Source organism: Oncorhynchus mykiss, chromosome 12 (genome assembly GCF_013265735.2).
Source record: "Oncorhynchus mykiss isolate Arlee chromosome 12, USDA_OmykA_1.1, whole genome shotgun sequence".
Taxonomy (NCBI): Eukaryota; Metazoa; Chordata; class Actinopteri; order Salmoniformes; family Salmonidae; genus Oncorhynchus; species Oncorhynchus mykiss.
In genome coordinates this window covers 15,745,302-15,758,650 of record NC_048576.1, presented here as the reverse complement: position 1 = coordinate 15,758,650, position 13,349 = coordinate 15,745,302, and the positions used below count along the sequence as shown (strand labels likewise).

Genomic DNA, 13,349 nt, shown 5'->3' with positions numbered 1-13,349 from the left:
GCAATTCATTCCAGTCACAGGCAGCAGAGAACTGGAACTAAAGGCGGCCAAATGAGGTGTTGGCTTTAGGGACGATCAGTGAGATACACCTGCTGGAGCGCGTGCTACGGGTGGGTGTTAAAATAATAATGTGAACATGTTGAACAAACCAGATGTGCAAAGCTCTTAGAGACTTACCCAGAAATACTCACAGTTGTAGGTGATTTTAACATGTATTGACTTGGGTGTGAATACTTATGTAAATTAGATTATATTTAATTTTCAATAAACGTGCAAACATTTCAAAAACATGTTTTCACTTTGTCATTATGGGGTATTGTGTGTAGATGGGTGAGATGTTTTTATTTGTATTAATCTATTTTATATTCAGGCTGTAACGTGGAATAAGTCTAGGTGTATGAATACTTTCTGAAGGCACTGTACCTACATCTTACTCAGATGTCTTGCATCTTCGACAAATATGAAAGTGTTATAATTGAAAGGTACGTGTTATTTACTGAGCATCAATTGCATTTCTGTTATTTGTCAGTATTAATTATCTTTAAAAGATCAATTAAAATATTTCCTGTTTATTGTAGGGCTGTAAAATCTGTATTTAATTATGTATTTTTTGGCCCTCAATATACACATTTTTGTGGAAATAATTACGTTATAATTACATAGTTCAAATGGTATTTATGTGTCATAAAAAGCACCACAATGATTATGGTAACACACATTACGTACTTGATTGTGACCTCAGGTAAAGATAACTACAATGTTTTTGGATGTTAGCCCGGCGACAGTAAGACCCGGTGGAAACCTCAAACGCAGACTCCTCTCTGTATACTTGCCTTTCCAGTACACTTGCATTACGGTAGCGAAGCGGGCTGGTGGCTTTCAATAATATGCATTTAGGACCAATTTCATTCACTACGTTACCCAGTCCTTCAAATAGTATTGTAACTGATGTTTATATTCTTCCATACGGGTTCGTTTTGGAAGGTTTCAAACTCGCTTTTCTTCACGCCACTGTAACTGAGTCAAGCATTGAATCGCAGCAGGGGAGAAGAGCTGTCAAGATATTTGAATCCGTTTTGCTAGCTGGTGATGCGTAAAGTCACTATACCCTCGTCCAGAGCAGGGGCATCCCCAGCTCCAGACTACTGGATAGATGGATCGAAGAAGGAGACCCTGGCTGACTACTATGAGTTGGAGTCCGAATTGGGACGGTGAGCATATCTCTGTACGGGTACTGTACTCAGGGTTCTCATGTTTGTCTGCTAGTGTTTTATGGTCTAATCTATAGTCCTAAAAATGTATTGGGCTACTTAGTAAACATGTGATGGAAGGATATGGTAAATGGTATTGCATCTAATGCATTACCTCTATTTTGCTGTTTTCAATGGAAATGTAATCTACACACGGACTCTCCCTCCCTCTCACACACACGCATACACATACACACCGGAGAAAGAGAGTGCAGTGGGTTACCACAATTTCCTGCTTATCCCCTGATGCTTTGGCTAAATGAAACTATTATTCTACAGCAACAATCTAGCAATGCATGTAATTGTCATCTAAAGGATTGACAAATAGTTGTCAAAGTTATTAAAGGAACAGTTGAAGTTGGAAGTTTACATACGCCTTAGCCAAATACATTTAAACTACATTTTTCACAATTTCTGACATTTAATCCTAGTAAAACTTCTGTTTTAGGTCAGTTAGGATCACCACTTTATTTTAAGAATGTGGGTCAGAAGTTTACATACACTCAATTAGTATTTGGTAGCATTGCCTTTAAATGGTTTAACTTTGGTCAAATGTTTCGGGTAGCCTTCCACAAGCTTCCCACAATAAATTGGGTGAATTTTGGCCCATTCCTCCTGACAGCTAGTGTAACTGAGTCAGGTTTGTAGGCCTCCTTGCTCACACATGCTTTTTCAGTACTGCCCACAAATTGTCTATAGAATTGAGGTCAGGGCCCTGTGATGGCCACTCCAATAACTTGACTTTGTTGTCCTTAAGCCATTTTGCCTCAACTTTGGAAGTATGCTTGGGGTCATTGTCCATTTGGAAGACCCATTTGCGACCAAGCTTAACTTCATGACTGATGTCTTGTGATGTTGCTTTAATATAATCTACATAATTTTCCATCATCATGATGCCATCTATTTTGTTAAGTGCACCAGTCCCTCCTGCAGCAAAGCACCCCTACAACATGATGTTGCCACCCCCGTGCTTCACGGTTGGGATGGTGTTCTTCGGCTTGCAAGCGTCCACCTTTTTCCTCCAAACATATGGCCAAACAGTTCTATTTTTGTTTCATCAGACCAGAGGACATTTCTCAAAAAACTGGCTTTTTTTGTCCCCATAAACTGGCTTTTTTTATGGCGGTTTTGGAGCAGTGGCCTTTCAGGTTATGTTGATATTGGACTCGTTTTACTGTTGATATAGATACTTTTGTACCTGTTTCCTCCAGCATCTTCACAAGGTCCTTTGCTGTTGTTCTTGGATTGATTTGTACTTTTCGCACCCATCTTTAGGGGACAGAATGACACTGAGTTTGAAATACATCAAATTTACTCAATTGATTATGTCAATTAGTCTATCAGAAGCTTCTAAAGCCATGATCTGGAATTTTCCAAGCCACACTTATTTTACCAGGCAAGTCAGTTAAGAACACATTCTTATTTTCAATGACAGCCTAGTGGGTTGACTGCCTGTTCAGGGGCAGAATGACCTTGTCAGCTCGGGGATTTGAACTTGCAACCTTCCGGTTACTAGTCCAACACTCTGACCACTAGGCTATCCTGCCGCCCATTTGGAGCTGGAGTTGTGATACAGTGAATTATAAATTAAATAATCTGACTGTAAACAATTGCTGGAAAAATTACTTGTGTCATGCACAAAGTAGATGTCCTAACTGACTTGCCAAAACTATAACAAGAAATTTGTGGAGTGGTTGAATAATAAGTTTTAATGACTCCAACCTAAGTGTTATGTGAACTTCCGACTTCAACTGTATGTAATGTTTATACAGTGTCTTCAGAAAGTATTCACACCCCTTGACTTTTTCCAGATGTTATTGTGTTATTGGGAATTTAAAATGTATTACCCCATAATGTCAACGTGGAATTATGATTTTAGACATTTGTACAAATTAATTAAAAATGAGAAGAGAGTGAATAAGTATTCAACCCCTTTGTTATGGCAAGCCTAAATCTGTTCAGGAGTAAACATGTGCTTAACAAGTCATATAAGTTGCCTGGACTCACTCTGTGTGCAATAATAGTGTTTAACAATATTTTTTAATAACTACCTCGTCTCTGTACACCAAACATACGGCGTACAGAGTGTACACCGTATGAGGGGTGTAAGGTCCCTCAGTCGAGCAGTGAATTCCAAACACAGATTTAACCACAATGACCAGGGAGGTTTTCCAATGCCTCACAAAGAAGGGCACCTATTGGTAGATGATTTTAAAAAAGCAGACATTGACTATCCCTTTGAACATGGTGAAGTTATTAATTACACTTTGGATGGTGTATCGATACACCCAGTCACTACAAAGACACAGGCATCCTTCCTATCTCCGTTGCCGGAGAGGAAGGAAACTGGTCAGGGATTTCACCATTAGGCCTCTGGTGACAGAGTGGAAAGAATGAAGCCTGTACAGAATAACAATATTCCAAAACTTGCATCCTGTTTGCAATAAGGCACTAAAGTAAAAATATGGCAAAGAAATTAACTTTATGTCCTGATTACAAATAGTTATGTTTGAGGCAAATCCAACACATCAGTAAGTACCACTCTTCACATTTTCAAGCATTGTGGTGGTTGCATCATGTTATGGGTGTTATTGTCATTTGCGAGGACTAGGGCGTTTTTTAGGATAAAAAGAAATGGAAAAGAGCTATGTACAGGCAAAATCCTAGAGGAAAACTTGGTTCTGTCTGCTTTCCAACAGACACTGTGAGACAATAACCAAATGCACCTTTCATCAGGATGAGGAAGAGCTCAGTTTGTTGTTTTGGAAAGTTTTGAAAGTTTCTTGAAAAGTTTCTTAGTTGCTAGCTACCTTTTTGAGTTTGGATCCCGTGATGCGCTTGGCATGAGTTTCTGGGACTGCTACTATCTGTCCCGTGATCCTGCCAACCAAGGCCGGGTCTTAGGAGTGTGTTTTGCATAGCAGCTAGCCTAGCTGCTAGCTAGCAGCCTATCAAGCTAGCAGGGTTTTCTTCAGGGCTCGTACGCAGCCTGCGAACCGGTTAGCCTTTGTAACTGGGACCGCGGATTGTCCCGGGCTTGTGGCTGTCTAGACCCCTGCTGTTTGTTGTTGTATGGAACTGCGAAGGGTAACAGAGTAGCCTACATTGCTAACATGACAAAGACCAAAGCCGGTGGGAGTACCGTTGAGGACAGTGTTGTCTGTCTATCACAGCTGAAGGATATTTTAAGCTAACCTGAAGAACAGTTTGCAGTTCTCACTGGGTCAGCTCGGTGAGTTTAAACAGGAGGACGACAAGATGACAGCAATCTGCAATTCATTGAGAGAGGACCGTAGTTCTGTATGTGAATCCATGATAACAATGACAGAGAAATCTGATCATCTCGAGGGACAATCAAGGCAAAAAAACATGGTTGTGGACGGAATTGCAGAGTCTCCACATGAGACCTGGATGGAGTCTGAGGATAAAGTGAGGGAAATGATCTCGGAGAAACTGAAGATGGATCACAGGAAGATTGTGATGGAGCGCGCCCTCAGAACTGGAAAACCCACCACCGGCCCAGGTGACAGGCCCAGTGGTCAAGTTCCTGAAGTTCAAGGACAAGGTAGCTGTTCTGGACAGGAAATAACTTATCCCAGCCATGAAAGCTGCCAGAGCGTGTTGGGACATGGCTTACATCCACTATGACAGGCTCATTGTCCGGCCCAGGTGTCAGGCCCAAGGCGATAGTGGTCAAGTTCCTGAAGTTCAAGGACAAGGTAGCTGTTCTGGACAGGAAATAACTTATCCCAGCCTGGAAGGGATGAGAGAGCCAAGCATATGGGTTTTCAGCTTCAACCCCGCAGCACACACACACACCAACTGATTAATGGACTTCTGAATGTATATCTTTTTTTCTTGCTATGTTTTCTCTTTTCCATGTTATGTCTATCTCTGATAAGCTACCCAGGAAAGGGTAGCCCATATTAATATATGTAGCCTTAAAAATAAGGTTCACACAATCAATAACTTACTAACATCAGATAACATTCATGTATGATCAATTTCTGAGACTCACTTAGATAATTAATTTGATCTGACTGGTTGACTTACTGCAAATGGAGAAATTGTGTGATTAAACTCAACAAAAAGAAGAATAAACTGTATTATGAAGCCAAGATCAATGATTTTTCTGTGCAGTCTTTAACCTGGCTTTTCAACCTCTGCCATATTGTGGATTCAGGCTATCTATCTAATAGAACTTAGAGGGTTTTCTTTAATGGAAGCTTCTCTAATGTCAAACATGTAAAGTGTGGTGTACCGCAGGGCAGCTCTCTAGGCCCACTACTCTTTTCTATTTTTACCAATGACCTGCCAATGGCATTAAACAAAGCATGTGTGTCCATGTATGCTAATGATTCAACCATATACACATCAGCAACCACAGCTAATGAAGTCACTGAAACCCTTCACAAAGAGTAGCAGTCTGTTTTGGAATGGGTGGCCAGTAATATACTAAAACTAAGAGCATTGTATTTGGTACAAATCATTCCCTAAGTTCTAGACCTTAAATGAATCTGGTAATGAATGGTGCTGCTGTTGAACAAGTTGAGGAGACTAAATTACTTAATGTTACCATAGATTGTAAATTGTCATGGTCGAAACATATAGATTCAATGGTTTTAAAGATAGGGAGAGGTCTGTCCGTAATAAAGAGATGCTCTGCTTTTTTGACATCACATTCCAGAAAGCAAGTCCTGCAGGCTATAGTTTTTTCTTATCTTGATTATTGTCCAGTTGTGTGGTCGAGTGCTGCAAGGAAAGACCTAGTTAAGCTGCAGCTGGCCCAGAACAGAGCTGCACATCTTGCTCTTCATTGTAATTAGAGAGCTTATATAAATACTATGCATGACAGTCTCTCTTGGCTAAGAGGTGAGGGGAGACTGACTGCATCACTTATTTTTATAAAAAAAATGAATGTGTTGAAAATCCCAATTTCTTTTCATAGTCAACTTACACACAGCTCTGACACACACACCCACCAGACATGCCACCAGGGGTCTTTTCACAGTCCCCAAATCTAGAACAATTTCAAGAAAGTGTACAGGATTATATAGAGCCATTATTGCATGAAACTCCCTTCCATCTCATGTTGCTCAAATGAACAGCAAACCTGGTTAAAAAAAACAGATAAAGCAACACCTCACAATGCCTCTCCCATATTTGACTTAGATAGTTTGTGTGTATGCATTGATATGTAGGCTACGTGTGCCTTTTTAAAATTGATGTAGAGCTGTCCTTGAGCTGTTCTTGTCTATACATGTTCTGTATTACAGTGGGGCAAAAAAAGTATTTAGTCAGCCACCAATTGTGCAAGTTTTCCCACTTAAAAAGATGAGAGAGGCCTCTAATTTTCATCATAGGTACACTTCAACTATGACAGACAAAATGAGAAAAAAATCCAGATAATCACATTGTAGGATTTTTTAGGAATTTATTTGCAAATTATGGTGGAAAATAAGTATTTGGTCACCTACAAACATGCAAGATTTCTGACTCTCACAGACCTGTAACTTCTTCTTTAAGAGACTCCTCTGTCCTCCACTCATTACCTGTATTAATGGCACCTGTTTGAACTTGTTATCAGTATAAAAGACACCTGTACACAACCTCAAACAGTCACACTCCAAACTCCACTATGGCCAAGACCAAAGAGCTGTCAAAGGACACCAGAAACAAAATTGTAGACCTGCACCAGGCTGGGAAGACTGAATCTGCAATAGATAAGTAGCTTGGTTTGAAGAAATCAAATGTGGGAGCAATTATTAGGAAATGGAAGACATACAAGACCACTGATAATCTCCCTCGATCTGGGTCTCCACGCAAGATCTCACCCCGTGGGGTCAAAATGATCACAAGAACGGTGAGCAAAAATCCCAGAACCACCTAGAATCACCTGCAGAGAGCTGGGACCAAAGTAACAAAGCCTACCATCAGTAACACACTACGCTCCCAGGGACTCAAATCCTGCAGTGCCAGACGTGTCCCCCTGCTTAAGCCAGTACATGTCCAGGCCCGTCTGAAGTTTGCTAGAGAGCATTTGAATGATCCAGAAGAAGATTGGGAGAATGTCATATGGTCAGATGAAACCAAAATATAACTTTTTGGTAAAAACTCAACTTGTCGTGTTTGGAGGACAAAGAATGCTGAGTTGCATCCAAAGAACACCATACCTACTGTGAAGCATTGGGGTGGAAACATCATGCTTTGGGGCTGTTTTTCTGCAAAGGGGCCAGGACGACGGATCCGTGTAATGGAAAGAATGAATGGGTCCATATATCGTGAGATTTTGAGTGAAAACCTCCTTCCATCAGCAAGGGCATTGAAGATGAAACATGGCTGGGTCTTTCAGCATGACAATGATCCCAAACACACCGCCCGGGCAACGAAGGAGTGGCTTCGTAAGAAGCATTTCAAGGTCCTGGAGTGGCCTAGACAGTCTCCAGATCTCAACCCCATAGAAAATCTTTGGAGGGAGTTGAAAGTCCGTGTTGCCCAGCAACAGCCCCAAAACATCACTGCTCTAGAGGAGATCTGCATGGAGGAATGGGCCAAAATACCAGCAACAGTGTGTGAAAACCTTGTGAAGACTTTGTGAAAAACCTTGTGAAAAACATTTGACCTCTGTCATTGCCAACAAAGGGTATATAACAAAGTATTGAGATAAACTTTTGTTATTGACCAAATACTTATTTTCCACCATAATTTGCAAATAAATTCATGAAAAATCCTACAATGTGATTTTCTGGATTTTTTTTCTAATTTTGTCTGTCATAGTTGAAGTGTACCTATGATGAAAATTACAGGCCTCTCTCATCATTGTAAGTTAGAGAACTTGCACAATTCGTGGCTGACTAAATACTTGTTTGCCCCACTGTATGTCATATTTCATGTTTTGTGTGGACCCCAGGAAGAGTAGCTTCTGCTTTCGCAACAGCTAATGGGGATCCTAATAAAATACCAAATACCAAACCTAGAACACTAGGCCAAATACACACTGGAGTTGCTTACCAAGACAACATTTAATGTTCCTGGGCCTAGTGTCAGCTTAAATCAGCTTGGCAAACGATGGAAAGACTTGCAAATGGCTGTCTAGCAATGATCAACAACTAACAGAGCTTGAAGAATCTTTTCAAGAATAATGTGGAAATATTGTACAAACCAGGTGTGTAAAAGGCCTTGAGATTTACTTGAAAGACACCCAGCTGTAATAGCTGCCAAAGGTGATTCTAACACATATTGACTCAGGGGATTGAATACTTATGTAATCAAGATGTTTTATTTTTCTTAAATGTTTTACAAATGTCATAATTTTCCTTCCACTGACATTAGAGTATTTTGTCTAGATCGTTGACAAAAAATGTATTTTTATCCCACTTTGTAATGTAGAAAAAGTCAAGGTGTGTGAATACTTCCTGAAGGCACTGTATATATACTGTCCATTTCCATTTTTATTATACCGATAATTGTTATTTATGACCATGGTCCATTTGGAAAATCTTTAACTTCATAGCACTTTGCTGTAGAACTGTCAACACTTTCAAAGCATGAACAATAGATACAAATAATTCCCTCGTCACTTTTGCTTGTGAGTCATAGTGGCCAAATTAACATATTGTCCTCATTTGAGATACTCTGTGGATTTCATAAGAGCAATGTGGATGTCGCCTACTACCGAAACAGTCTCTAGACAATGACACTGTGAGACACCAGCAACAGCACACGTTTATGATTTCATAGCAGATTATAACAGATACATTTTGGTGGTCTGGTGACAGCATATATTGAGAGTATGTGGTTTGGTGCGTGTGATATTTTATTTGCTTTTGTTTACCCCTAACCTTCGGAGAGAGGGTGAGATATAGAAACATACAATAGGGCAGGCTGTGTTTCAATGAAGTACATTCAATATTATCATATAGTATCGTAATATGAGGTGTGCTGCTTGAGGTTTAGGACTACAGTCTAAACCAAAAGGTGCATTATTGATCGTTCACTTGCACTGCATAATATGTCTCTGTCTCTGCTGCAGGATCTATAAGAGCCCCATTCCGTATTCATAATGAATTGTATTATACAAGGCAGTCTGATAGCATCTGGACAACAGCTGGGCTTAAGGATCTGCCACTGAGCCCTAATCAGGGATATGGAATAGAGAGGGAATCTAATGCATAGGATCAGGGGAAATTAGAGCCATCTACAGAAGACCCATATGGAGCTGCTGTTGCTTCCCATGCTGTCGAAATGGGATGAAGCCGTCTGCTGTCTTTTGTGAGCAGAGAGATGGTGCCCTGTGGAGTTAGAATTCATTAAAGTTGGTAATTAATTTATCTGACAGGAAATAGGTGATATAGGGCTATATTTTAACAAACCTAACGCAATGGTAAATTTAAGCGCTGGCAGTAGCGCTATAGATTCGGGGAGTGTCAGAAATATTTTTAGCTATTTTCACAATCAGAATTATCGGGGCAGTTGCTGGCAGCGCGAAAGGGCTGAGCTTTGATGAATTAACAAGTTGTGGGTGTGTTGAGGCTTGGCCCCTCATTGGCCAATCAGAAAGTGCTCCATGGCTAAATATGTGGTTCCTTTACAGTCTTTTATGTATTGCCTTGGAATCAACTCCATTTCCAATGTTAGTCCTTTATAGTTTGTTTTATTTTGTTTCTGTAAGCTGTTTAACAATGTAGACTATCTTTGCTAAATATGTTAATTTGAACCATCTGCAGTCCACATTGTTCTAAGTAATTGCATGTCTTCAATTGTATTCACACTGATATAGGGGCTAGGCCTACTGTAAATTACATTCACACTGATATAGGGGCTAGGCCTACTGTAAATTACATTCACACTGATATAGGGGCTAGGCCTACTGTAAATTACATTCACATTGATATAGGGGCTAGGCCTACTGTAAATTACATTCACACTGATATAGGGGCTAGGCCTACTGTAAATTACATTCACACTGATATAGGGGCTAGGCCTACTGTAAATTACATTCACACTGATATAGGGGCTAGGCCTACTGTAAATTACATTCACACTGATATAGGGGCTAGGCCTACTGTAAATTACATTCACACTGATATAGGGGCTAGGCCTACTGTAAATTACATTCACACTGATATAGGGGCTAGGCCTACTGTAAATTACATTCACACTGATATAGGGGCTAGGCCTACTGTAAATTACATTCACACTGATATAGGGGCCAGGCCTACTGTAAATTACATTCACACTGATATAGGGGCTAGGCCTACTGTAAATTACATTCACACTGATATAGGGATTGGGCCTACTGTAAATTACATTCACACTGATATAGGGTCTAGGCCTACTGTAAATTACATTCACACTGATATAGGGACTGGGCCTACTGTAAATTACATTCACACTGATATAGGGGCTAGGCCTACTGTAAATTACATTCACACTGATATAGGGACTGGGCCTACTGTAAATTACATTCACACTGATATAGGGTCTAGGCCTACTGTAAATTACATTCACACTGATTTAGGGGCTAGGCCTACTATAAATTACATTCACACTGATATAGGGGCTAGGCCTACTGTAAATTACATTCACACTGATATAGGGGCTAGGCCTACTGTAAATTATATTCACACTGATATAGGGGCTAGGCCTTCTGTAAATTACATTCACATTGATATAGGGGCTAGGCCTACTGTAAATTACATTCACACTGATATAGGGGCTAGGCCTACTGTAAATGACATTCACACTGATATAGGGGCCAGGCCTACTATAAATTACATTCACACTGATATAGGGGCCAGGCCTACTGTAAATTACAATATGGAGCATGGATATGCCAAACTATGTCAATAAGCAAGATTTCATTCATTATTGATAAGGCCTAAAAAGAGAGCAAATAATTTTAATCAAATTCTTAACAAAAAAACGTATTTTAAATAGGCTGTCTAAATACACTTACAGGTACCATCATTTCTTCCTGTGGGCATATACAATTAAATATGTTTTACAGACATCCAAACTTTTCACAGTTGCTGAACAAAGATCCAATAGAAAGGGAGAATGTCCACTCACCGTTACACTGCTCCCAAACATGTTTTATATACAAATTGGAACCGTCTTACAGATCGCATTCACACTTCTCTAGAAGTTGCATTGCATGCGTGCCACAGACATTCTCACCATAAAACCAGGACAGTGAAAGATTCTAATAAGTTTGGTTTTAATCATATGAAACAAAAAACAAGCTGTTTGTTTTTTCAACAACAATAAATACATGTAAAATGTAATGACAAAATCGTCAGCACAAAAAGAATATACATGCATTGCTGTTGAACCAGCCTTCGGTATAGTAGGCCTAGGGTAAGGGTAGCCTACGGGGGGCTTGGTTTTAAAAAATATGTAAAACTGTTACAGGAAAATAACTTCTAAATACAAGGTTCACCGATATTCACCGAGGTTCTCATCTTTCCTTTCATGGTGGCATGGACACATGTAGGGGGTTTTAAGCACCTCCAACGCATTGTAATGAACACCAGGGGAGACAGAGAGCTGGTTTCAAGCGCAGGGTGCAGCAGGTGTTTATTTGCAAAGGACCACAGGGGCAGGCAGAAGGTCATACACAGGGGTCCAAAAGGGTAACAGTACAGGCAGGGAAAAGGCTAGTAACGTCGTCCGGGAGATCAGGCAATAGGTAGAGAACAGGAAATCCGATAGGCTAAAGTACAGGCAGGGAATAGGCATCGTTAGTGAGGCAGGCAAAAACTATCATACATGGGAGGAGTAATTCACAGGAAACTCAGCGCTCTGAAAGCAATGTGTCACAAAACAAACAATACCTCACAGTGATGGGGTGCAAATAACTGAACTAAATAGTGTGTGATAATGACATACAGGTGTGTGAACAGGTGATTAGAATTCAGGTGATTGGGATCTGGAGAGTGAGCTGCGTTCAGTGGATCTACATGATTGAGGGTGTGCGTTGGAAGCAGATGTTACAAGCATTGCTAAAATAATGTAGGCCTGCCTACAATACATAGAGTAGATACAAATGGAATGTCAGCTCACTGTTTTAATCCTCTCAAACTTGATATTTTAATAATGCTTTGGTGATTAAGATTTATTTCCAAGTGGTCTCAGGAGCCAAACCCTTTATTGACAGTCTTGACTAGCCTACTTGATTACATTGGGCAGGACAAAAAGAAAACAGACTTAATTGAGAGTAGGGGAGACTATGCTTGGTTTTTAATCAAATAAAATTAAATGGGGAAGAAGCATGAGTGTTTTATGTTTATAAATACGAAATATACAGGCCCCATATCACATATTGTTCCATGCGCATATGGGCAGTGTGCATCACGGCTGAATAGGCTGTTTCTACTGTCAAAATTCATGCCATAACCAACTATGTTACCCCTAAAACCAGCTTTTGGTTGTTCTTAAATATCCCTACAAGCGCTGCCTGAAAATAGCACTTTGGATCATGTTTTTAAGGACACGCCTCAAATATTTCCACACCCCTGTAAGTTGCCAAACCTGGCGTTAGGGCTGGTGCACAAGTTTTTACATTTTTATTGAACCTTTATTTAACTAGGCAAGTCAGTCCTCTTGAACCTATAGGGGCGCTGTGTCATTATTGGATAAAAAGACGTGCCCGTTTTAAGCGCAATATTTTTTTTTGTTGTAAAAACGGAACATTTGCTATCTAACAGAGTCTCCTCATTGAAAACATCTGAAGTTCTTCAAAGGTAAATTATTTTATTTGAATGCTTTTATGGTTTTTTGTGGAAAATGTTGCATGCTGAATGCTAGGCTTAATGCAATGCTAGGCTATCAATACTCTTACACAAATGCTTGTTTAGCTATGGTTCAAAAGCATATTTTGAAAATCTGAGATGACAGTGTTAACAAAAGGCTAAGCTTGAGAGCAAATAGATTCATTTCATTTCATTAGCCATTTTCATGAATAGTTTACGTTGTGTTATGCTAATGAGCTTGCTGATAGATTTACACAATCCTGGATACAGGGTTTTTTTCGTAGCTAAACGTGACGCAGAAAACGGAGCGATTTGTCCTAAACAAATAATCTTTCAGGAAAAACTG

The 13,349-nt window shown here is 39.9% G+C and overlaps 1 protein-coding gene across 1 annotated transcript in view; it reads left to right on the top strand.

The window, feature by feature from the left end:
• The first annotated feature begins 781 nt into the window (after window positions 1–781).
• Window positions 782–13,349, top strand: part of LOC110537048 (calcium/calmodulin-dependent protein kinase type IV) — a 35,013-nt gene continuing 22,445 nt past the window's right edge. The window contains exon 1 of the mRNA XM_021622763.2: window positions 782–1,211. Within this exon, the coding sequence (XP_021478438.1) occupies window positions 1,090–1,211 (122 nt within the window). The 5' untranslated portion in view covers window positions 782–1,089. The remainder of the gene's footprint in view (window positions 1,212–13,349) is intronic.